Source organism: Gopherus evgoodei, unplaced genomic scaffold (genome assembly GCF_007399415.2).
Source record: "Gopherus evgoodei ecotype Sinaloan lineage unplaced genomic scaffold, rGopEvg1_v1.p scaffold_43_arrow_ctg1, whole genome shotgun sequence".
Lineage (NCBI taxonomy): Eukaryota > Metazoa > Chordata > Testudines > Testudinidae > Gopherus > Gopherus evgoodei.
This window is the reverse complement of record NW_022060064.1, coordinates 2,105,083-2,131,539: the sequence shown is the minus strand read 5'-3', so window position 1 is coordinate 2,131,539 and position 26,457 is coordinate 2,105,083. Positions and strand designations below refer to the sequence as shown.

The following is a 26,457-nucleotide window of genomic DNA, read 5'->3' as shown; positions in this document are numbered from 1 at the left end:
CCGAGACTTCAGCATAACTTCTCCCACAAAGCCTCCACCTAATATAAGGCCCTTAACTGTAGCAAGCTTAATAACCCATTTATCCATGTTCACCTCCTTGCCCCTCCACGCATGTTCTAAGCTAATAAGCAATACTCAGATAATGTTTACCTCTAGCGAGCATAAAATTACCCAGATGACATGGGAGTAGGTCATAGATGATAAAATCAGGTCAGGATCAACAGGAGTGAGAGTTTGGGGACCGTCTTGTGTCCTCCTCTCCCCATCTGCAGCAGCCACAAGCTGTCTTCCCTCCAGACTCTTTGGATCTCTGAGCCTGTCCCTCCTGAGATTGCGTGGCCCAGTTCTTGTTTCTTACAGTCACCTTTTCTGGAAGAATTAGAGGCTGTTGCTCCTGAGTTTTAGTGTTTAATTCCCCAACCTTCTCCACACACTGGGGGAGTTTAATTCTCCCTCCTATTACACTTGAGTGACTAGATTTCCTAATTCCCCAAAATGTGCTTTTGCAATGTCACAGTTCAGGGGTAGCTAGGCCTTTGACCTGCCTCCATGGTCTGCTCAAGGAATGGCCCCTCAGGTATCAAACCTGTAGTCTGCCCCTCTCTATGGGCAGGGACCCACATGCGTCTCCTTTTTGACCAGTGTGTGAGGATTGCAGCTTGTCCTCCACTGTGTTTGCTGGACTAACGTCCAGTTCCTGTGCTTTTCTTTCTCTCCAGGGGCTGTGAGCAGTGTGTGTGAGATAGAGGTGGGACTTTTGGTGATACTTGTATGATGCCTATACACACCTCAGTTTCCTGCTGTGGTTGGTATTGCTATGATTGTAAAGAGCAGGAGATGTGAGGTGTGTTGTCACATAGCTGTCATGGAGTGATATGACTGGGTCATTAAGGACTGGCTGGGAGCAACCTACATCAGTGGAATACCCAACAGAGACAAGGAAATAATTGTCACCTGTCCATGGGAGGAACTCCACTTAGCTGAGTGAAACATCCATGAACTTGTTATGTTCTTGGGAAGAGGAAGAACTGGGCTTGCAGATGCAGGGAGCTCTACCGGAGCGAAGACAAATGGACAGGCAAAGTGAGAGGAAACAAAACAGTTTTCTACAGCAGCTTAGCTCAAGGGCATTGGTCAGTATGGACTATATTGTCGTCTTTGCTTCTCTGTGCTAATGAAAAGACTTTCCAGTGCTGTGTGTCGGTTGACTAATAAACCCTGCTATGTTTTAAAAGTCTGCCCAGTGTCACAGCAAGAACTTTCTGAGGTGCATTGAAGCATGACTGAGGAACAGTTTCTGAACAGGAGGGTAGTTCAGCTGGACCTGCTCACAGAGCTCGCAGGTTCAAATGGGAGTGTTGAAGCCAGAGGCTCAGTCTCAGGTGTTGAAGCTACATGGCCTGTCCTTGTGGAAGAGTGGAACCCCTTGGGAGTCTGGCGCACGCAAGGGGCACCTCCCAAGGACTGTTTAAAAGCCAGGGCATTGCAGAGATCCTATGGATCCATGACAGTGCCAGAGGTTAAGCCTTATGGGGATAAATATAAAACAAGAAAAGGATCTAAATGTGTATTTACCATCAGCCCCTCATCAGTCCTTGTGGGAATCCCTGATCTGTTCCAAAGTGTATTAAAACCTTCCTCTAAGGCTTACCTCTTGGTTATCAGGTCATGTCAGTTTTGTTAGTGTTTTCCCTTCACCCTCCCACTTCCCTGGTTCTTGTCACGCAGACAGCAAGCAGCAAATGACCAGAAGTCTGAAACGCAGAGAATGTGATGTTTATTGGGGTTAGTTTCCAAGCAAACATATTCCGAAGCCCTTCACACCAGTTGGGCTTATCTCTGTTTGTCAGTAGAGACGGTTCCATAGTGTTCCATTCCCTGCTGTGACGCCGCAGAGTGTTTACCCCGTGTCTCCTGTGACGTTGCGCTCCATATGATTTTATCAAAATATGCTAATAAGTGTGAATATAATATAACTCTAATGTGTATCATGCAAAAGGTCTCTTGTAAGGTATCCTTACAAAGCCTATAATCTACTGAGTGTGTTCATCCTAGCTGTATGAATGTATCATTCGTGTAGCTGAAAGTAGGACTATAAAATGTAAGTCTGACCTCCTATTGTAGTTATGCAAAGTGTGGGCCATTAATTTAAGTTTAGAATCTTGATGGCTCCCATCAACTAGGACAATTGCTCTGTTTACTTGCAAGCCTGCCTGTAAGTCAGGCCAGGAAGAAGGGGCCTCACAGGACATGTGACCATGTCACCTGGTACTGGAATCCATCTTAAACCTGGTGCTTTTCCATTTAGAAGGAGGCAGGGACCAAAGAGAAAAAAGATTCACTCCTTGTGCCAAAGGTGTATAAAGGGCTGGAAGAGAACAAAGGGGGCTGCAGTCATGAGAAATCCCCTAGCTACCAGCTGAGCTAGAACAAGGACTGTACCGGGGGAAAGGATTGGTCCCAGACTAGAAAGGAGTCTAGTCTGTGAAAGAAGCTTATTGGAACATCTCTGAGGGTGAGATTATCATCTGTATTCAGTTGCTACTATGTTAGGTATAGATTTGCGTGTTTTTGTTTTATTTCCCTTGGTAATTTACTTTGTTCTGTCTGTTATTACTTGAACCACTTGAATTCTACTTTTTATATTTAATAAAATGGTTTTTGCTTATTAATTAACCCAGAGCAAGTAATTGGTACTAGGGGAGCAGACAGCTGTGCATATCTCTCTGTCAGTGTTATAGAAGGTGGATACTTTATGAATTTACCCTGTATAAGCTTTATACAGAGTAAAAGGGATTTGTTTGGGGTTTGGATCCCATTGGGAACTGGGTACCTGCTGGAGAGAGGAGCATTTCTTAAACTGTTTTCAGTTAAGTCTGCAGCTTTTGGGGGACATGGTTCAGACCTGGGTCTGTGTTGCAGCAGGCTGTCGTGTCTGGCTCAACAAGACCGTACTGAAGTCCCAAGCTGGCAGGGAAAATGGGCTCAGAGGTAGTCTCAGCACATCAAGTGGCAGTTCCGAGGGGTTTCTGTGACCCAACCCGTCACGTTCCCCTTCCCAGCTCTGACGCCACAGACCACTTACCCTGTGTCTCCCTGCCCATATGTGACGACAAAGAGCATTTACCCCATGTGCTCCTTCCCAGCTCTGACACCGCAGAACCTTGCATGTGTCCCTGTTCCCATTCCCCCCACTTAACAAACAGGATTCCAATTTCCCTTCCCCCTCCTGTTTAACCCCAGTTTATATAGTAATATTCTCAGCTACACCTAGCACAATTAATTGTACAGAAGAGCGAAACAATTAGCGAACCAGATGCATAAACAACAGAAAAGTGGGGGCCATAAAGATAGAACAATACAGAAATGAGGGTTTCACAGCTGGAGCCATTGATAAGTGATTTCTTGACAGACCAGATGCTGTCAAAGTAAGTTTCCTTTATCCATCTTAAGATCTGTTTCTTTATCTGTTGGTGATGGGCACTATCTGGACAGCATCGTATTCCGAAGAGCCCAGTAGCACCTTATTCCAATGTGACTGGTTTGGGATGTGAGGATGTGACCCTTCGCTTCCCAGCTTATGGCTGCCCCTGCTGCTTAGCCAAAGGCCTTAGCCCAGGGGTCTCTAAATGTGTGTCTGTGGGTGTCATGGCGCCCGCCAGGGCATCTCTGTGCACCCACGTAGTGGCTGGCGGACAAGCATCCGCCGAAATGCCACTGAGAAGCAGTGTCATCAAGAGGCGTCGCCGCTGAAATGAAGCCGAAAATCAGTAGCATTTCGGCGGCGATGTCTCTTGATGTTGCCGCTTCTCTCGGTGGCATTTCAGCGGATGCTTGTCCACCGGCCACGATCCTTGATGGTACATCGTCCGGTGCCCGCCAGATGAAAAAGCTTGGGGACCACTGCCTTAGCCTAAGATCAAGTCCTCAGACTAGTATAGTGAGAGAAGGCCCACACGCAGGCAGACTGAGATTTTGATTCTTTCTTTTCATACTCCTGTAACTAGCTAAGTGATAAAAAATACTTGTAAGTTCTTAAAGTCTAGGCTTTACAGGCAGGCCTGAATATCTCCATTCTAACAGTGGGTTCTAGCCCTTCCTCCATTCTGTGTCTGTCTTGTCTGTTTAGATTGTAAATTCTTCAGGGCGTGGGCCATCTACTATTCTCTGTTTGTATTTTGCCTAGCACAGAGGGGACCCACTGTTAGTTAGTCCCTAGGCACTAAGATAATGAAGATGATTTGAGAATAATAATAACTCTCCTGGCACTTTGAGGCAAGGAAGCTGGCCTTGGGATGTTACTGCTTAAAAATGAGCTGGGCTTAAAAGGATGGAATATTTTTTGTAACAAGTATCCCACCAATTCCACTGACCTCCCTTCTTTTCTTTGCCCTGAATAGCGTTTCCAGTTTCCAAACCTAATGTCATTTTGCAGCTGGAACGAGGGGAAGAGTCGTGGGTCCCAGATCTCCAAGTCTCTGAGAAAGAAGTGCTCCCAAGAGCTGCCTACCCAGGTGAGGAAGTGGTTAAACCAACTCAAGAACTGTCTGTGAATACAGGAAATATTTGGGATGCCCTGCAAAGACTTTATGAGCTTTCCCAAGTTCAGGATTGTTCCCTGCAGATGTGGAATCATTAGGTAGATGTCACTAATGGCTTCCCACATATCCTGACTAACAACTGGCAGCAGGTCCCTCCCCAGTCTCGCTTTCCCCTTAGAGTTCTGGTGAGATGCAGACCAAAACCGATCCCTTCCTCTCTCCTCTGAGGAGGGGCTTGGAGAAAATCAGCTACAGATAGGTTTGATCTCTCCCACACATTTTGGATTGTTCATCCCTTTTTCCATTCCTCTCTCTGAGATTTTCTTTCTCTCATGCACAAGGAGTGATCTATGTCTGGATTCTCTCTGTCTCCCATCAGGTGATGGGATGGTGAGTGATAACGAGGAGGAGAAACCCCAGCAGGAAGATGCTGAGCAAGTAGAAGCACATAGGACATTATCAGGAAGATCCAAAGGGAATGTTTCCGGGATTTGTGCACACCCAGAAAAAGCAAAAGCCTGTGAGACTGAGCAGAGGCCAGAGGAAAACTTCAGTAGCTTCTCAGATCTTATTTCAAGTGAGAGAATCAACTTGGAAGACACACGTTACACATGCCATGATTGCGGGAAACGCTTCAATTGGCGTTCATACCTTATCAGACATCAGAGAATCCACACTGGAGAGAAGCCCTACATGTGCACTGTGTGCGGGAAAAGCTTCAATCTGCGCTCAAACCTTATGAGACATCATAGAATCCACACTGGTGAGAGACCTTATGGATACTCTGAGTGTGGGAAATGCTTCACTAATAGTTCAGCCCTCATTTCACATCAGCATATCCACACAGGAGAAGCACCCTACACATGCTCAGAGTGCGGGAAAAGCTTCAAACAGCGCTCAGACCTTATCATACATTGGAGAATCCACACAGGGGAGAAGCCCTACGCATGCTCTGAGTGCAGGAAAAGCTTCAAACAGAGCTCTACCCTTATCAAACATCGGAGAATCCACACAGGGGAGAAGCCCTACACATGCTCTGAGTGTGGGAAAAGCTTCAAGCAGAGCTCACACCTTATCAAACATAGGAAAATCCATATAGGTGAGAAACCTTATGGATGCTCTGAGTGCGGGAAATATTTCTTTAATCGTTCAGGCCTCATCTTACATCAGCGAATCCACACAGGGGAGACGCTCTACACATGCTCTGAGTGCATGAAAAGCTTTAGTTGGAACTCACACCTTATCAGACATCAGAGAATCCACACAGGGGAGACACCGTACACCAGGCCTGCACAACTCGTAAAGCGACGAGGGCTGCATTACTCCAAAGAAAATAGCTGAGGGCCGAAACCCCCCAGCCCTGTAGAAACACCCCGTCCCAGGGCGGCCCAGCCCTGCGGAAACAAACCCTTCTTCCCCAGCGCCGCCCCACCAAAACAGCTGTGGGCCAAAAAGGAAGGTTGGGGATGGGGAGGTGATACTTTATTTCAGGGGTCGGCAACCTTTGGCACGCGAGCCAAGTTTTAATGGCACGCGGCTGCCTGCTGGGACTCCGCATGCCATTAAAAATGCTGCTGATGTGGCAAGCTGCGGGGTCCGCAGTCCCAGACCGGAGTGATGGCCTGAGCTCAGCAAGCCACTGCCACTTCCCCTACCTTCCCCTAGATTGTTGTTGGCCCACGCGCAGCGCTCTGGGGGCTGGGGCTAGGTGCTCCCACGGGGCAGCGTTTGGCTCCATGGGGAGGGAAAGACGTTCCCAGCTCATCCGGAGCCCTGCTGCCATGCGTGCAGTGCTCTGAGGGGCAGGGCAGGGCTGGGCTACATGCACAGAGGCAGCGGTCGCAGGGCTCCGGATGCGCGGGGAGCTCATGTTAAGGGGGCCAGGTCCGGGGGCGGGTTGGGTAACTGGTGGGGGCAGTCAAGGGACAGGGAGAAGGGTGGGTCCTGGGGTAGCAGTTAGGGTGTGGGAGAGTCTCTGGAGGGGGTAGGTCAGGAGATAAGGAGCTGTGGGGTGTTGGATGAGTCGGGAGTTCTGGGGGGTCCTGTCAGGAGGCAGGGGTATGGAAAGGAGTTGGGGCAGGCAGGGAGCAGGGGGGGTGTTGTATGGGTCAAGAGTTCTGGGGGTCCTGTCAGGGGGCGGGGAGCAATTAGATAGGCATGGAAGTCCAGGGCGTCTATCTGGTGTGGGTGTGGATAAGGGTTGGGACAGTCAGGGGACAGGTAGGGGGTAGGGTCCTAGGGGGGCAGTCAGGGGATAAGGGGCAGGGGTCCCAGGACGGGGTAGTCAGGACAAGAAGTGGGGGAGTTGGGGATTCTGGGGGCAGTCACTCAGCCCTCTGCTCTGAGCCCTGACCCCCTCCCCACACACTCAGCCCTCTGCCCTGAGCCCTGCACCTTCACACACCCACAGGTGCTTTCCCTGAGCCCTGTACCACCCAGCCCTCTGACTCTTTCATCCCCCCATGACCCCAGCCCTGACTGGCACCCCCACATGTATCCAGCCCCCCTACCCTGACACCTGCACCCCCCTCATGCCCCAAGCCTCTTACCCTGACTCTTGCACCCCCCACATCCCCAGCCCCCCATCCCATGCACCCCACACCATCCTGAGCACCAAATGGGACCCCTGCTCCACCACTCACATTCCCATCTGCACCCCTCACACCACATGGGAGCTGCCCAGGTGAATGCTCCTACACCCAAACCTCCTGCCCCAACCCTGAGCCCCCCTCCCTCATTCTAGCTCCTGACCAGAGCCTTCACCCCCAGCCCTGTGCTCGGTCCACTCCCACCCTCAGCTCAGTGTAGAGAGAGGAAGAGAATGGGCCAGAACCAGGGAGAAGGTAGGTCCCCACTGTATGTGGGCAGAGCTGGGACCCCAGACGGGCACCGGGCTGAGCGGGTCTGGCAGCTGGGATCCCGGCTGGCAGGAGCCAGAGGATGGAACTCCTGAGCAGCTGTGGGCTGAGCCGCTCAGCCTGCTGCCGGTCTGGGGTCCTGGCTGCTGGCCCCGCACAGCCCGCTGCTGGTCTGAAGGTCCCGGTTGCTGGCCCCGCACAGCCCGCTGCCGGTCTGGGGTTCTGGCTGCCATGCCCCGCACAGCCTGCTGCCAGTCTGGGGTTCTGGCTACCAGACCCTTCCCAGCTGGGGTCCCAGCCGCAGGCCCCACATAGCCCACTGCCGGCCGAGGTGAACAGAACCCCAGACCAGCAGCAGGCTGAGTAGGCCGGTGGCTTAAGATCAACATTTTAATTTAATTTTAAATGAAGCTTCTTAAACATTTTGAAAACCTTGTTTCTTTGACAATACAACACAAGTTTAGTTATATAATATATAGACTTGTAGAGAGAGACCATCTAAAACACATTACAAAGTATGACCGGCACGCGAACCCCTAAATTAGAGTGAATAGATGAAGACTCGGCATAGCACAGGTGCAGGTGGGAATGTGACTCCCATTTGGTGCTCGGGGTGGGGATGGTGTGGGGTGCATTGGATGTGGGGGAGCGGCTGGGAATGGGGGAGTGCAAGAGTCAAGGCAAGGGGCTGGGGGCATGTGAGCGGGGTGCTGGTTTCAGGGTAGGGGGGCTGGGTATATGTGGGGGTGCCAGTCAGGGCTCGGGTCATGGGGGGGTCAAGGAGTCAGAGGGCTGGGGGGTACAGGGCTCAGGGCAGGGGCCTGGGGGTGTGTGGGGGGGAGGGATCAGGGCAGAGGGCTGAGTGACTGCCCCCCAAAAACCCCCAACCCCCCCACTCCTTGTCCCGACTACCCCCTCCTGGGACCCCACCCCCTATTTAAGCATCCCTGCCCCATATCTCATGACTGCCCCCCCGGGGCACTACCTGTCCCCTAACTGCCCCTACCCTTATTCACACCTCCACACCCAGACAGATCCCCCTGGACTGCCACGCCTATCTAATTGCTCCCTGCCCCCTGACAGGACCCCCCAGAACTCTGAACCCATACAACTCTCCCCCCGGTCCCTGCCTGTCCCAACTCCTCTCCACACCCCTGCCCCCTGGCAGTCCCCCCAGAACTCCCAACTCATCCAACCCTCCCAGCTCCTTGTCCCCTGACCATCACCCCGGGAGACCCCCCCAACTGCTCTCCCAGGACCATCCTTGCTCCCTGTCCCCTGACCCCTATCCACCCCCCAAACAGACCCCAGGAGTCCCATACCCCATCTAACCCCCCTGCTCCCTGACTGCCCCCTCCAGAGACCCTCACCCCTAACCACCCCGTGGGATTCCACCCACCCTGTGCCTTGACTGCCCCCACCCGTTAGCTAACCCCCGCCCAGCCCCAGAGCCGGCCCCCTTACCATGAAGCTTCTCGCTCAGCCGGCGCCCTGCCGCCGCCACCCCCCCCCCCCCCGCACGCAGCCCTGCTCCACCCTGCCCCTCACAGCGCGCGGCAGCAGGGCTCCGGGTGAGCGGGGAGCATCTTTCTCTCCCCATGGAACCAAACGCTGTCCCGCAGCAGCGCACAGCCCTAGCGGGCGGTGGCAGGGCTCTGGGGGAAGGTGTGAGAGGGGCCGGCGGCTTGCTGCGCTTGGCCAGTGCTCCGGCGTGAGACCGCAGACCCCGGAGCTTGCTGCATCAGCAGGATTTATAATGACACGTGGAGTCCCAGCAGGCAGCCGCGTGCCATCAAAAATTGGCTCGCGTGCCATGGGTTGCCAACCCTTGCAATAAGCATTTCTTGCTCAATTTTCTCCTACTTTTTCTACAGCAGGTTACAGTGGATCAGTATATTTGATTTGGGAGAAATGAAGTAACAGCTGCCCAAACTGAGCTTGAGCGCTCCTGAATTTTCAGGTGTTCAAGTCTGGAAGGCAGGTGCTGGGGGGGTGGGGGCAGGTGCGGCTGTGGGCTCCGCGGGGGAGCATGGCAGCAATGTGTCTGGAGCTGCATGGAGCCAGACACGCTGGTCTGAGTGGCCTGGTAAGGGGGCTGGGGGTTGGAGAAGGGGTAAGGGGTTCTGGAGGGCAGTCAAGGGACAGGGAGACGGGGGGGTTGGATGGGGTGGAGGTTCAGGAAGGCAGTCAGGAGACAGGCAACAGTTGGATAGGCATGGGAGTCCCTGGGGTTTATCAGGGAACAGGTAGCGGGTGGGGTCCTGGGGGAAAGTTGGGGGGGGTCTCAGGAGGAGGCAGTTGGGGACAAGGAGAAGGGAGGCTTAGCTAGGGGCTGGGATTCCAAGGGGCAGTTAGGGGCAGGGGTCCCGAGAGAGGGGTATTAGGGGACAAGGACCAGCGGTGTTAGGGGGGTGCGGGTCCTGGGGAGCAGTTGGGGCAGGGATTCGGGTAGGGGGCAATCAGCGGCCATGGGCCTGGATTCAAAGGGCTTTGGGCTGCCCGCAGAGCGCTGTGTGCAGGGGAGAAGCTGGAGTTGCAGGAGGCAGAAGGTCAGTGGGAAGAGGCGGGGGGTTGAACTGTCTCTGTGCAGCCAGGAAATTCCTGGAGGGGGGGAAGTGGTGGATGGGGGAAGGGGGGGAGTTAATTGAATCCTGTCCCTGTTTGTGCCACTTGCCTCTCACCCCCAATACAAATTCATGTTTGGGGCTGTTTCCCATGTTCCTCAATCCCAGCAACTTCTTTCTTGGAGGAAACCTGTTGCCCTGAATCATTCTCCTTCCTGGAGGCCGCAGGGGGTTAAATTTCCCAGTGTTGATCTTTTCCCCTCTCCTTTGAGAACCATTTCTTGCCCCCCTTTTTCTGTATTAAAATGTTTGCCGCTGAAAGAGACCAGCCACATCTTTAATACACATCAGAGCCAGAGGCTTCCCCCTGTTTGGGGATCAGTGGTTCCCAGCTGGTAACAGGAGATTTGGCTGGACCCTTTTCTTTTCTCCAGCTGGCACGGGATGAGGTCATCACTCTGAGTGCAGCATGGGTCCAGAGGTATCCCCAACCCCATGACAAAGGGTCTGTGTGAGGGGTTGATTCCTCCAGTGCTAAGATGTAGCCACTTCTGGGGTGGATCCATGGTGACCATTATTTGCTAGTGACAGGGCATGGACATTTCTTGCCTTCCAGACCTTCCATTGTCCTGTTAAAGAGGCATCCCCCAGGGCTCCCTCTGCCTGTGTAACTGGCCAGCAGGGGGTTGGGGTTAACTTTCTAGCCACTTATGACACTCTGTGAGGTAACACTGTTGCAGGGGCGGGGAAGGTGTCTGTGTGGGGAGATTGCAGCTGAAGGGGCATTGTGGTAGGGGGAGACCTCTGGGTGACTGGGCAGGGGGTTACCCTAGTCAGGTTGATGGGTTGTGGAGGTTTGGGGTTTTGGGGGGTGGTGTTTGTGATATGCCCTTCCCTGAAGCTATGGGTCCTGGAGGTGGATATCGCTGGGGGCCTGGTGGCTGCAGAACAGTGGGGGTGGGTGTCTCTTGGGAGGGGTGGGACGGGGTTAGAGGGAGCCTGGTTCTGTGCCAGGGGCTCCATCTGAGCTTCCCCCGCTGGCTCCTGGGATCGTTGCAATGCCCAGTGCACAGAGCTTGGGGAAGGGATACCTGGCACTAGGTCAGGGAATGCCAGGGAAGCAGAGTGAGGAGTCCCACTGTAAAGCATCAAGGGGTCCTGTTGGGTGGAGGAGGGGGTCCCAGACAAATGACAGGGCAGATCCTGCTGGTGGTGGTGTGGGGAGGGGTCCTAGGCAGGCAGTGAGTAACCGAGTTCCCAGTATATGGGTCCCTGGCTGCTGGGGGCCCTTGGAGGGGGGAACCCTTTAGGATTCCCAACCTGACAGTCATGGTCTGGTGGGGTTTCCCTGGCTAGTGGGGCTTTGAGAGGTATCTCGGGTCACTGGCCAGGGGACTCTAGGGAGCTGCATCCCAGGGAATATCTGGTGGGCCCCTGGCTGTGGGAACTTCTACTAACCATGATCCTTCTCTCTGATCAACTTGTGCCAGAGTCCTGGCTCCAAGCACTGCCCGGCATTCCCCAGTCACGTGCCCTGTCACTGTGATAACTTTCTATCCACTTATCAAACGCTGTCAGTGTGAAATCACAGATTTTGCTTTTCTCCTCTTTTGATAACTTTTGGTTCCGTTTAGAAAATTTGTGCCCTCAGTCCTTGTTCTTGATCTGAGGGATGAGGGAGGTGGAATGAAGTCAGCACTGCCACACGATGGTCTTTTCCACAGAATTCTGGACTCATTCTTTCTGAAATCCGGTGTCATTGAGACCATTGTTAATCCAGAGTCACTGTATGGAAAGACAAGGAATGACTCCAGATGGAGAGTGGGGCAAATGAGATCAGCAATTCTCCCTGTGAAGAGGGGCTCTCATTAGCTGCTCTCCCCAGAGAGCTAAAGGAGGGAAGCTGCTCAGATGCTCTGTCTTTCTCTGCTCAGGATATTGGGGTTCAGCTTTCTAGGTCAGACACTGCAGCCTCCATTGTGATCTGGGAGACCAGGCTTGGCCGCTGCTGCTGCCCCAGCAGGGCTCTGTACTGGGAACTGACCTTAATTAAAGCTGCTTCTCTGCCCAGCCCAGGGGATGAATTTCTCCAGCTGGTCCTAGCCCCCTAGGGCAGCCCTGGACCTTATTAATACTAATTTCTGAGCCAGACAGTCCAAGTAACTGAAGGAACGAAGGGAAAATGCTGGGGTCTGGCCTTAAAATGACTCCATACAAACAGACCCTCCTCATTTCTCGTCCTATTAGCAATTTCAGGATAAAATCCAGCCATGGGAGAGCAAACTACCCAGGAATGGGACTCTCCTACCAGACAGGCAGGGAGAGAGGACAGGGAAAAGGAGATAGAAGGAGAAAGAGACTGAAAGGGGCCACGGGAGAGAAGAGTTTGGAGAGAGATTTCCAGATCTCTAATCTGCCCAGAAAGATGTATTGCTGCACCCTGGATAGAGTCACTTTCCTGTAGAAAAGATGAGAATCAGATAGAGGAAAATTCCAGTTCCTGACTCCATATTCCCCCTGCTGGGGTGTGGCTGCATGTGGGGTCCAGTGTCTGAGGGGATCCCCCACAGTGACTCCTTTGGATTCTGCTTTTTTTAAGTCTTGTGTTCAGAGACTTTGTTATGGGATGGGGGGAGGGAGAAGGGAGGTTAAACATGTCTCTGTGGGCTTAGCCTGGCAGGAGGGGCCAGGTCTACACTGTAAACAGAGATCAAGCCTTTCTCAGCATGGCAGACGCTAGGGTGTCTGTCTGCAGGGAAAGGGCCTGGGGGAATCATGCTGTGAAATGAATTAAAGCCTGTTCTGAAATCTTCACAACTGCCCTTCTCATCCTGCCAGGCTAGCGGAATAATGTCCATGTTTTGCTCCAGTTCATCTCGCCCTCTCATTGGACAGGGGAGAGAAATGGCTGCAGAGGAGCCAGTTCAGGTAGGTATTATCAGGAGGTTGCTGGTGGGTTCCTCCAGGAGGGAGTGGGACAGCAGATACACCAGAGATGGGAAGGTTTGCACAGTCTGGTTTGCAGGAAATGCACAGGGTGGAGAAAGGGAGGAGGACGGGGGTGTGCTAACCTGCTAGGAGTTAGTTAATAATTACCTGGATTCTGGGAACAGACCCAGGAGGTTTGGCAGTGGAAATGCTCCAGTTTGTGGAGCAGAAAATAACCCAGCTCCATGGAGCTGGGAAAACTGACCAGGACTCCTAGTGCTGGAGCCCAACCTGACTAACCAGCGGCTATGTGAGATATGAAGGAGGCACCCACCAGTGAGTCTTAGGGGAGATTCCCCCGCCTTCACATCCAACTCTTCAGCATGGGGAGAGTGTTGGGCTTCCTACCAGGGAGCTGTCCCTGGACCCTGCTAGGAGCTCCATCTCCTGAATCAGTCAGTGGCTAGTAGGTGTGTGATGGTTCTGCTGGGAGAGCGGAGGGGCTCTCTCTTCGTCCCCTCTCCCTGGTGTTTCCTGGATGCTCTGAGCAGGGTGGGGGTGGGACTCTGACTGCAATCCACCCAGAATTTCTGTTTGGCTCCTGTCCCCCATGTGTAGGGGGACTGTGAGTGGGGCAGCAGGTACTGAGTGTTGGACTCTCGCTCTTTCAGGGGCCGGTGACCTTCGAGGAGGTGGCTGTGTATTTCACCAGGGAAGAGGGGGCTCTGCTGGACCCCACTCAGAGAGCCCTCTACAGGGATGTCATGCAGGAGAACTATGAGAATGTGACCTCGCTGGGTAAGGGTTCCTGTCCCCTCAGTTCTTGGAAGGGGAAAAGAAGAGAGATGGTTCACGCCAGCCCCACAATGCCACCTCTACTTGCCCTGTTTCAGCATCACCCCAATATGCCAGTGACACACACGCTACCAGAGACCCTCCCCTGCTGCAGAACACTTTAGGAACAGAGCACAGGAGCCGTATCGCACAGTGTCAAATATCTCCTGTTTGCTCAAGTAAAACTGAGGATTAGGTGCAGCATAATCAGCAGAAGCTTCCTACCCCTCACCTCTCAAACCCTGAGCCTTCTCCACCCAGACCACAATTATGCTTGGGGTGTAACGAGCAGGCTGCTGGAGTCAGAGCTGCTCATCCAGGTTACTTATCACACAGACAGTCCGTGTGTCCTTGAATGCTGGCTGGGGATATCCAGAGAAGGAAGCTCAGTGGCAGATTTAGCGTTAGTGGGGCCCTGTGCTCAGCTCCATTTTAGGGATCCCTCCTTGGGACACAGGCAAGAAAAAGAACATTCTCTCATTTCCCTCCCACCCCCATTTTTCATTTTTTTTTGTTCATCCTCCTCCTATAAGTAATAGGAAGTAAATGAGGATAAAGTGAGGTACTTGATTGTTTTTGTAGTCTGAGTTTTCCACAGACCACTTGAAAATCACTTAGCATCTCATTGCACCACTTAATGATCTTTCCAAATATTGTTTGTACTGTTAACTAACTATTGTAAAGCGCTTTTGTCATGGTATAATCCCCCACTCTGAACCTCAGCGTCCAAAAGATGGGGCACCAGCATGAATTCCTCTAAGCTCAACTACCAGCTTAGTACTTGTAGCGCTGCCACCAACCAGGAATTCCAGTGCCTGGTACACTCTGGTCCCCCCAAAACCTTGCCCAGGGACCCCCAAGACCCAGTCCCTCTGGATCTTAACACAAGGAAAGTAAACCCTTTCCCTCACCGTTGCCTCTCCCAGACTTCCCCTCCCTGGGTTACCCTGGAAGACCACTGTGATTCAAACTCCTTAAATCTTAAAGCAGAGAGTAAAATCCACCTTTCCCCCTCCCAGACTGTCCCTGAGAGAGAAAGTAATCCTAACACAGAGAGAAATTAACCTCTCTCTCCCCCTCCCCTCCTTTCTCCCCACCAATTCCCTGGTGGATCCAGACCCAGTCCCCTGGGGTCTCACCAGAATAAAAAAAAATCAGGTTCTTAAACAAGAAAAGCTTTTAATTAAAGAGAGAAAAAACAGTAAAAATTATCTTTGTAAATTTAAAATGAAATATGTTACAGGGTCTTTCAGCTATAGACACTGGGAATACCCTCCCAGCCTAAGTATACAAGTACAAATTAAAATCCTTTCAGCAAAATACAAATTTGAACTCCTTCCAGCCAAATACACATTTGCAAATAAAGAAAACAAACATAAACCTAACTCGCCTTATCTACCTAGTACTTACTATTCTGAGCACATAAGAGCCTGTATCAGAGAGATTGGAGAGAAACCTGGTTGCACGTCTGGTCACTCTCAGAATCCAGAGAGAACAACCACCAAACACTAACAGCACACACACAAACTTCCCTCCCTCAAGATTTGAAAGTATCCTGTCCCCTGATTGGTCCTCTGGTCAGGTGACAGCCAGGCTCACTGATCTTGTTAACCCTTTACAGGCAAAAGAGAGATGAAGTACTTCTGTTCTATTAACCCCTACTATCTGTTTATGACAGCTTTGGATAAGAACCCTTTATAAAAAAAAAAATTATAAATGTTGGAGTGCAGGGTCTGGCCAGGAGTTAAGGTGTGGGAGGGGGCTCAGGGCTGGGGCAGGTGGTTGGGGTGTGGAGCACTTACCTGGGACAGCTCCTATTTCATGCAAGCAATGCAGGTGGGGATGTGGGGGGGCAAGAGTCAGGGTTAGCCAGAGGCTTCTGGGAGGGGTGGAGAAGTCAGGGCTTTGGGGGTGTGTGAGGGACATAGGGCTGGAGAGGGAAGGGGTTATGGGTGGTTTCAGGAATCAGGGAGGGCAGGGAACTGGAGTGTTTTTGAGAGGAGTGAAAGAGAGGGCTGGAGGTGTGAGGAGGTGCAGGAGTCAGGGCTGGGGGTGCAGGGTGTGGGAGGGAGTTAGGTTGCAGGAGCAGGCTGGAGATTGGAGTACAGGGACTGGCCAGGTTTTAGGATGCAGGAGGGAGCTCAGGGTTGGGGCAGGACATTTGAGTGTGGAGTGCTTACTTGGGGCAGCTCCCATTTGGTGCAAGGGGTGCAGATGGCAATGTGGGTGTGTGTGTGCAGGAGCTCCCATATTTGGTGCTTAGAGTGGGGGTGAGGATGTGTAGGGGAGTGCAGGAGTCAGAGCATGGAGTGTGAGGGCTGGGTATGTGGGAGGGGGTGCAGGAGTCAGGGCTGGGGTCCTGGGGGTGCTCCCAGCCCCTCCCATGGGTGGCTCACAGCAGGGGGTGGAGTGGTATGTGATAGGGGAGTGCTTTGTAAAGCAGTGAGCAACCAAGCAGGAAGCTTTTCAAACAGGGCTGCTAACAGGGAGTTTCGAGAGGGAGTTTGGAAGGGGAGTGGGAAGGGGGCGAGGTACTCTTGCCAGTCTTTAAAACAGTTAAGCTATAATACAAAATTCTTGATTGAAACACAAACTCTGTTGTTAACCTAGGTAGCTGTAGGAGATGATGCAGGCAGAAGCCCAGAAGCAGAGTAGGGACCATCCTGTTTATTGCACTCAATGTAGCATGTATGATTACCTGCCCTGTGAGCAGGTGGCTTGTGTGCGCATTCGGTGCAAGGAGCTCCTGGCCCTCAGAGACCGCGTGGAGGCTTTGGAGGCCAGAGTGCTGGAACTGGAAACGCTAAGGGAGGTAGGGAAGTATGTTGATAAGGCTTTCCGGAACACTTGTAGATTTCTCCCACCTCCGGTCAGACAGCCACTGTGCTATTGAGGAGGATGACAGGCCCAGGGAAGGACATCAGTCTGTGGGAGCAGAGGGAAACCTTCCCATAATTGGGACCCTCCTTCCAGATGGTATTGGGGTCACCTCTTGCACTGAGGTTACCTTGTCAGGGGAGGGAACTGCAGTCATTAAGCAAAGGCAGCTGTTAGTAATGGGAGATTTGATCATTAGAAACAAGGATAGCTGGGTTTGTGATGACCGGGAGAACCGTATGGTGACCTGTCTGCCTGGTGCAAAGGTTGTTGATTTCTCGAGGCTTCTCGATAGATTTATGTGTAGTGCTGGGGAGGACCTGGTGGTCGTGGTACACGTAGGCACCAATTACGTAAGGAACGGTAGGTGAGATGTCCTGGAGGCCAAATTTAGTCTGCTAGGAAAGAGACTGAAATCCAGGACTTCTATGGTGGCATTCTCAGAAATGCTTCCAGTTCCACGCACAGGGCCAGGTATGCAGGCAGAGCTTCAGAGTCTCAATGCGTGGATGAGATGATGGTGTAGAGAGGAGGAGTTTAGATTTATTAGAATCTCCAGAAACTTTGGGGATGGGGGAGCCTATACAGGAACGATGGGCTCCACCTAAACCAAAGTGGAACCAGACTGCTGGCACTTAACATTAAGAAGGTTGCAGAGCAGTTTTTAAACTAAGAGATGGGGGAAAGCCAATGGCTGCAGAAGAGCTCGTGGATGGGACAGAGACTTGTCTTAGAGAAGAATCTAGTGATAGAGATTTTTCTAGTTTTAGTCAGGAAGAGAGGCTGGAAGAGGATAAAGTAGGGGCCAGATCAGACGAGAAGCATTCACGCAAACAAGAATCTGACACTTCAGAAAAGGGCAGACAAATAAACAGTGACAAGTTTTTAAGTGCTTGTACACAAATGCTAGAAGTCTAAATAATAAGATGGGTGAATTAGAGTGCCTCATGTTAAAGGAGGATATTGACATAGTAGGCATCACAAAAACCTGGTGGAGCGAGGACAGTCAGTGGGACGCAATCATTTCAGGATACAAAAGATATCGGAAGGACAGAGCAGGTCCTACTTGGTGGGTAGGGAGGGGAGTGGCACTGTATGTTAAAGAAAATGTAAACTCAAATGAAGTAAAAACCTTAAATGAAACCACATGTTCCATAGAATCTCTATGGATAGTAATTCCATGCTCTAATAAGAATATAACAATAGGGATCTGTTATCAACCATCTGTCAAAGACTGTGATAGTGAGGATGAAATGCGAAGGGAGATTAGAGAGGCTATCAAAATAACAAAATCCGTAATAGTGGGAGATTTCAGTTATCCCCATATTGACTGGGTACATGTCACCTCAGGACAAAATGCAGAGACAAAATTTCTGGATACTTTAAATGACTGTTTCTTGGAGCAGCTGGTACAAGAACCCGCAAGGGGAGAAGCAACTCTCAATTTAGTCCTGAGTGGAGCGAAGGATCTAGTCCACGAGGTAACTATAACAGGACCGCTTGGAAATAGTGATCATAATATAACAACATTTACCATTCCTGTGGTGAGAAGAACAGTTCAACACTGTGGCATTTAATTTCAGAAAGGAGAACTTTGAAAAAATGAGAAGATTAATTAAACAGAAATTAAAAAGGTACAATGACTAGAGTGAAATCCCTGCAAGCTGCATGGACACTTTTCAAAAACACAATATTATAGGCCTAACTTAAATGTATACCCCAAATTAAAAAACACAGCAAAAGAACTAAAACAGAGCCACTGTGGCTTAACAACCATGTAAAAGAAGCAGTGAGATAAGGCATCTTTTAAAAAGTGGAAGTCAAATCCTGGTGAGGTATATAGACGGGAGCATAAGCACTGCCAAATTAAGTGTAAAAATGTAATAAGAAAACCCAAAGATGAGTGTGAAGAAGGGCTAGCCAAAAACTCAGATGGTAATAACAAAATGTTTAAGTACATCAAAAGCAGGAAGCCCGCTAAACAACCAGTGGGGTCCCTGGGTGATTGAGATTCAAAAGGAGCCCTTAAAGACAATAAAGTCATTGCGGAGAAACTAAATGCATTCTTTGCTTCAGTCTTCACAGCTGAGGATGTTGGCAAGATTCCCAAACCTTTTGTGGGTGACAAGTCTGAGGAATTGCCACAGATTGACGTGTCACTGGAAGAGGTTTTTGGAACTAATTAATAAACTTAACTGTAACAAGTCACTGGGACCAGATAGTATTTACCCAAGAGTTCTGAAGGATCTCAAATGTGAAATTGGGGAACTATTAGCTATGGTTTGTAACCTGTCCTTTAAATCAGCTTCTGTACCCAATGACTGGAAGATTGCTAATGTAACACCAATATTTAAAAAGGGCTCTAGAGGCGATCCTGGCAATTATAGACCAGTAAGTCTAACGTCTGTACCAGGCAAATTAGTTGAAACAATAGTAAAGAATAAAATTGTAAGGCACATAGAATAACAGAAATTGTTGGGCAGAGAAAAGAAAATGAGATATACCAATCTCCTAGAACTGGAAGGGGGACCTTGAAAGGTCATTGAGTCCAGGCCCCTGCCTTCACTAGCAGGACCAATTTTTGTCCCAGATCCCTAAGTGGGCCCCTCAAGGATTGAGCTCACAACCCTGGGTTTAGCAGGCCAATGCTCAAACCACAGAGCTGTCCCTCCCCCAAAAGTCAATATGGTTTCTGTAAAGGGAAATCATGTCTTACTAATCTATTAGAGTTCTTTGAAGGGGTCAACAAACATGTGGACAAGGGGGATCCAGTGGACATTAGATTTCCGGAAAGCCTTTGACAAGATCCATCACCAAAGGCTCTTACATAAATTAAGTTATCAGAGGGAAGATCTTTTCATGGATTGAGAACTGGTTAAAAGACAGGGAACAAAAGGTAGGAATAAATGGAAACCTTTGAGAATGGAGAGGAGTAACTAATGGTGTTCCCCAAGCGTCAGCCCTTGGACCAGTCCTATTCAATGTATTCATGAATGATCTGGAGAAAGGGGTAAATAGTGAGGTGGCAAAGTTTGCGAGTGATACTAAACTGCTCAAGATAGTTAAGACCAAAGCAGACTGTGATGAACTTCAAAAAGATCTCACAAAACTAAGTCAATGGGCAACAAAATGGCAAATGAAATTTCATATGTATAAATGTAAAGTAATGCACATTGGAAAAAATAACCCCAACTATGCATACAATGTGATGGGGGCAAAATTTGACTAATCAGGAAAAAGATCTTTTTGTCATTGTGGATAGTTTTCTGAAGACATCGAGCAGTGTGCAGCAAAAGTCAAAAAAGCAAACAGGATGTTAGGCATTATTTAAAAGGGCATAGACAATAATACAGAGAATATCTTATTGCCCTTATATAAATCAATGGAGATAACTAATTTAGACCCCATCATTTTATATGTATACTTGGGATTATGTTTTCCAATGGGCTGCAATATGTGTTATCCTGACATCTAGCACTGCTGAGATCCTGCATTCAGTAATATCCCTGCCCTTCCTGTTCCCTTTCTCCACTGAATCCCACCAGCCCGTGGTTACTGTTCCCAGCTTCCCCAGGACTCTCCCGTTGTCTCTGGACCCATTTGTCAGCAAGAAGCAGTGCCAGGGAGACTTGCCCTGTCTCTGGAGACTTCCATTTCTGGGACGTGGATTTACTTTCTGTGTGTTTTAAGAGACTCTTTGAAATTGAGTGTCTGTGACATTAAGCACAGTGCAATCTGGACTGTTGAACAGCTCTGTCCCCTCAGTTCCCCAAGCTGGGGTGACTTTTACACTGCTGTACTGTGAGAGCAGCCACTCCTGGGCAGTTCACACACAGTCTCCAGCATTAACTCGCTCCCAGCTACACAGTTTTGAGTGCTGCTAGTCAGCAACTCCTGAATTACAGTACCTCACAGGAGAACCCACAGAAAATTCTCTGCTCCCAGACTTCCCCCAGAAATGTGCATCTTGCCCTGTACAGCACACTCCTGAACAATGGGAGCTCATATGAAATCTGTTATTTCATCAGTGGAAAATGCCATGCACTAGCCTTTTTATTCCAAATGGAGTTTCCAACACACTTTAATCCAAACACACTGGTTAGATAAAAAAAGGAAACAAAATTATTAACTACTGAAAAAAAAGATTTTCAGTGACTACAAGTAATGAGGCATTAAAGTCAGAATTGTTTACAAAAGAAATGCAAGATAAGTTAAACATTAGTTTGTGTTTTAACAAACTAAAAGGGATTTAAAACAAATCTTTCTCTTACCATCTATTGAGACAGACTGGTTTTCCTTTCAGCCAGGACTCCCCCTAACCTGCCCCTGCCGCCCACATTCAGTTCTTCAGGAGTTGTCATGAACAGAGGGAAAGGGGAGAGAGAGTCTCATGTATTTTCCTCGCCTCTTTTTATAATTCAGTCCTTTGTACTAGAAACAACTTCAGTTCCCAGCTGAGTCATGGTGACAGACTGTCATAGATACGAGCTTGAAGTGTCCCTATGATGGAATATAAATGTCATCTTCACACCTTCCCCCTGGTGGAGAATGACTGTTTGACCAGCTGTTTGCCTTGCTGTCTCTGAGGAACTTAGGGTTAGGGTTGCAACTTTTTCAGTAATTTCATACCGTAAAATCTCATAACTTTACATACAGTGTTGCTACACATTTTAACAGGAGGATATTCAGTAGATTGTCTTTTCAAATGATACCTCACAAGCCATACAGTGATAAATGAAGGGGAGGGAAGAGATCTCCCTTTTATAAACACCCAGCCAGCCAGTTGGCTGTAAAATCCGTGTTGGTGCGAGTTCTCTGCTTGCTTTACCTCTAAAGGATTAACAAGCCGACAGGGTTTAAAAAAAAAAAAAGGGAAAAAAAAAAGTATTGGACACCTGACTAAACGAGCCAATGGAAAGGCTAGAACTTTGTTAAATGGGAAAGTAACTTTCCCTTTGTCTGTTGTTCTCCGGAGAAGGTGTCACAGAGTAGCAATGCTGTGTAAGGCTTGAAGCAGGTATGAAAATTCATTTTTCATACCTAGAAGAAATGATTTGGATAGGGAATGTTTGGACAGACACAATCAGGTTTATTTTTTATTTTGGCTTTCGGATGTCCTCTGTGCTGTCTCAGATGCTTTTGTTTGCTGGTAAGCTTTAAGCTGAACCCCCAAGAAAGCTATAAGCAAAAAGCCTAAGTTCCAGATGTACTGTTTTCCTTTTCAATTTTAATAAAATTTACCTCTTTTAAGAACAGGATTGGATTTTTGGTGTCCTAAGAAGTTTGTGTGTGTTGTTTGATTAGCTGGTAGCCACAGCTAATTTCCTTTGCTTTCTTTCTCAGCTCTTTCCCGGAGGGGAGGTGAAAGTGCTTGAGGGTGCCCCAGAGGGAAGAATTCTCAAGTGCTCCTTCCTGGGTCCAAGGGTTTGGGGTTTTTTTGCATTTGGGTGGTGGCAGCATTTACCAAGCCAAGGTCAGAGAAAAGCTGTAACTTTGGGGGTTTAATCAAGTCTAGAGTGGCACAAATTAATTTGTAGAATCCTGTTGGGCCCGCACTTTCTGCACTCCGAGTGACAGAGTGGGGATTCAGCCCTGACACATACTATGAACAAAATTGATCATAATTTTCTAAAAGGGTGAACATAGGGGAACAGACTTGCACAGTGTGTGTCTGTGTGTTCCCAACATATATGTGGGTATTATAGTCCCTCACAAGCAAGGTGGTCGGCATCTTCAAACACCCGGGGAACTGGTCCTGGGAATTCACTGGTTTATTAAGTGACACTGTATAAAATTGAGACACTTTATATTATTATTATTATAAATACTGTGGCAAATTGCCAGTACTGTTATGCTGGGTCTCACGCTTTCTCTTCTTTGGGGAAGGTTCAGGGTGCGATTGCTTGCCTCTGAATCGGTATTTTAATTACCCCACTAGTGTCCTTGAGGAGGGGAGTGGAGAGGGAGGGACCTGGGCCCACCCTCTTCTCCAGGTCCCAATCCAGGGCCCTGAGGTTAGTGGTGAACCACTTGAACTGGCGGTTCCTTCCCCTAGGCTACTTCCCGCTCCTGCCCTTCAGCTTGTGGAGGGGCTTCTTGCCCTCCTTCTACACAAGCCAGGTGCCCCTTACCTAGGGATTTTGGATTTCTCAGCCCACCGCAGCACTCCTCCAAACTTTCCTTTTGTCTCTCTTCAAAACTGTTCTCTGCCTCAACTCCCACACTGTCTGGCTGAAGCAGGGGTTTTTTATCACCTGACTGATTGCTGGTGCTCTAATTGGCTTTAAGTGCTCTACTTAATCTACAGCAAACCTTCCTCCCCTTGCAGGGAATAAGGCTCCCTGCTAACACTCTCCTGCTGCCCTCTGGCCATGCTATATTACAATACCAATATGATGAAATTGCAATGAATTGTGCTATATATGCCATGTAAGGAGTCAGTGAAAATGTTATGAGTGTCCAAGTATGATAATCTTGTTTCTATCTTTGTATTGTGACTTACAGATATGTAGGGTATATCTGTATTCCAGATTTGTGTAGTGTTTCTGAGTGACCCCCTAGACATATTGGTGTCAGCACTGCCCAGCCTGTTCGATGGCCCATCCAGGGTCATCAGCCATACAATGAACCCATTGAAAGGATTAAGAGGATACACCTATTGAGTCAGCAAGACATGCAGGGGTATGCCTGTTGTGGCAAATTGCTGGCACTATTATGATGTGTCTCATGCTCTTTGCTTGGGGGGCGTGGGGTCCAGGGCACCATTTCTTGCCCTGGAATTGGAATATTAACTGCCCCACTAGTGTCCTAGAGGAGGGGAGTGGAGAGGGAGGGACCTGGGCCCGCCCTCTATTCCAGGTCCCAGCCCAGAGGCCCTGAGGATAGTCGTAAACCACCTGAACTGATGGTTCCTTCCCCTGGGCTACTTTCTCCTCCTACCCTTCAGCTTGTGGGGGCTTCCTGCCTTCCCTCTGTACAAGTCAGGTGCCCCTTACCTAGGGTCTTGGACTTTTTAGCCCACTGCAACGCTTCTCCAAACTTTCCTCTGCTTCCCTTCAAACTGTTCTCTGCTCCAGTACCAATCCTTTCTGCTCCAACTCCTTCCCTGTCTGATTGGAGCAGGGGTTTTTATCAGGTGGCTGACTGCAGGTGCTCTAATTGGCTTCAGGTGCTCTAGTTAATCTATAGCAAACTTTCTTCCCTCTACAGGGAATAAGGCTCCCTTCTAAACCTCTCCTGCTGCCCTGTGGCCACACTGTATCACACTGTGTACTGAGAACTCCAAGGCTTTTCCATGCCATGTGGTGTGAAGCTTGTGTTTGGGACACAGGAAGTAGAAGCCACTTGGCAAAAGGAATATAAAGGGCAGCTGCATCATCTCCATTTTGTCTTCAAGCCCGCTTCCTACCTCTGGAGCAACTTCTCTACAAACCGAAGGCTTGAACAAAGGACTGAATAATGTGGAAGTGTACCAGGGAGCCTTTCAAGCCAGAAACTCACCAATACTGCTAAGAACCAGATGTATAGATTTCTGAATGTGTCTGACTGCTTTCCCATTTAACAACTCCCTTTTTCTTTCTTTCTTTTATAATAAACCTTTAGTTTAGATGCTTTCTTGCTTATAAACCTTTAGGTGCTAAGGATTGGCTGGCATCGTAGTATTTTGGGTAAGATCCAAACCCATACTGACCTGGTAATGTGGCTGACTCTGGGGTCAGAAGAACACTTTGTTTATGTGAGCAGAGTTTTTAAATAACCTCTCACTGTGCTGGACCTAGGTGCTGGTTGGGAGTCAGAGAACTGGAATGCAATAAAGAGGGCTGTGTGATTTCTTTTTTCAGTTTCTCGATAACCAGTGTGGGGGATCAGAAGCACAGTTGGTGACTGGCTGGTGAGTTTAACTTCTGTGTTAACCACCAGTTTGGGGAGCCTCTGCTCTCCCTTTTTCAGCCTGCCCTGGTCTTGGTATTTTCAGTGAGGACTAGCCCAGGCACACCAGGTCATACTAAATATTAAAGTTAAATTAATAGAATGTTTTTTATGACAAAGTTTGATGAAATCAATGGAACTCCTTTTTTTTCTTTCATCTGAGCAGGGTTTCTAGTTTCCAAACCTGATGTGATCTCCCAGCTGGAACAAGGGGAAGAGCCATGGATCTCAGACCTGCAGGGTTCAGAGGGAAAACAGACCGTGAGATCTCCCTGCAGAGGTGAGGAAACATTAAACCAACTCTGAGTGTGAAAGTGCCTGAAAGAAAACATCTGGGATGCCCTACAAAGCCCTTGAGAGGTCTCTCAGTTCATTATTGTTGCCAGCAGGGGTCGTATCCTCAGGGTAACTATAGCTCATGGCTTCCCGTAGATTCTAGCAGACACCAGGAAGTAGCTTCCTCCCTTCCCCCTGAGAATTTGGATGGGATTTGAAAGCCAAATTGATCCCCTCCTCTCTCCTGTTTTGGGGAAGAGTATGGGGGAGTTCAGTTTGTGATTTATATTTGACGTCCCTCCAGCACTTAGTTTGTTTTGGCTTTTCACTTTTCATCCCTGTTTGAGGTTTCTGTCTTTTTCACAGCAGGTGATGTAATGGCATGTGAGAAAGAGGAGCAGAATTCTCAGCAGAAAAATGTTCAGCAACTGGATAAACACGGAGCATTATTGCAAAGAACAAAAAGCAATGTGTCCAGGAGTCATGAGGAGGAAAAATCCTGTGAGATTCAGCACAGGCCAGAAAGAGAGCAAGGAAACCAGCCAGGAGAGAAATTGGGTAAACGTATTTCCTCTCAGGGAACTCAGAAGGACCTCAAGGAAACCACAACAAGGCAGGAAATCATCACTGGAAAGAGAAAAAATACATGCATAGAGTGTGGAAAAAACGTATGTGATTACTCAGCCCTTCTTAATCATCAGAGAATCCACACAGGCACCTGGCCCTATGAATGCTGTGAGCGTGGTAAAAACTTCACTCACAGATCAACTCTTTCTGTTCATAGAAGAATCCACACAGGGGACAGGCCCTATAAATGCCGTGAGTGTGGGAAAATTTTCATTTACAGATCAGGCCTTTCTAGACATCAGAGAATCCACATAGGGGACAGGCCCTATGAATGCAATGAGTGTGGGAAAAAGTTCACTCACAGCTCAGCCCTTTCTGAACATCAGAGGATCCACACAGGGGAAAGGCCCTATGAATGCCGTGAGTGTGGGAAAACCTTCACTCACAGATCAGGCCTTTCTAGACATCAGAGAATCCACACAGGGGAGAGGCCCTATAAATGCAGTGAATGTGGGAAAACCTTCACTAGCGGCTCAGACCTTTCTCAACATCAGAGAATCCACACAGGGGACAGGCCCTATGAATGCCATGAGTGTGGGAAAACCTTCACTCACAGATCAGCCCTTTCTGTTCATCAGAGTATCCACACAGGGGACAGGCCCTACGAATGCAGTGAGTGTGGGAAAAAGTTCACTCACAGCTCAGCCCTTTCTAAACATCAGAGAATCCACACGGGAGAAAGGCCCTATGAATGCCATGAGTGTGGGAAAAACTTCACTCACAGATCAGCCCTTTCTGTTCATCAGAGAATCCACACAGGGGACAGGCCCTACGAATGCAATGAGTGTGGGAAAAACTTCACTAGCAGCTCAGACGTTTCTAAACATCAGAGAATCCACACAGGGGAAAGGCCTTATGAATGCCCTGAGTGTGGGAAAAACTTCGCTAGCAGCTCAGACCTTTCTAAACATCAGAGAATCCACACGGGGGAAAGGCCCTATGAATGCCGTGAGTGTGGGAAAAACTTCAGTAGCAGCTCAGCCCTTTCTAAACATCAGAGAATCCACACAGGGGAAAGGCCCT

The 26,457-nt window shown here is 49.3% G+C and overlaps 1 protein-coding gene across 1 annotated transcript in view; it reads left to right on the top strand.

Moving 5' to 3' along the window:
- LOC115642644 (zinc finger protein 345-like) overlaps positions 1–26,457 on the top strand; it is a 62,652-nt gene that overhangs the window by 33,130 nt on the left and 3,065 nt on the right. Inside the window, exons 4-6 of the mRNA XM_030546324.1 lie at positions 4,401–4,514; positions 4,921–5,818; positions 25,697–26,452. Coding sequence (XP_030402184.1) covers positions 4,929–5,818; positions 25,697–26,452 — 1,646 coding nt within the window. The 5' untranslated portion in view covers positions 4,401–4,514; positions 4,921–4,928. The remainder of the gene's footprint in view (positions 1–4,400; positions 4,515–4,920; positions 5,819–25,696; positions 26,453–26,457) is intronic.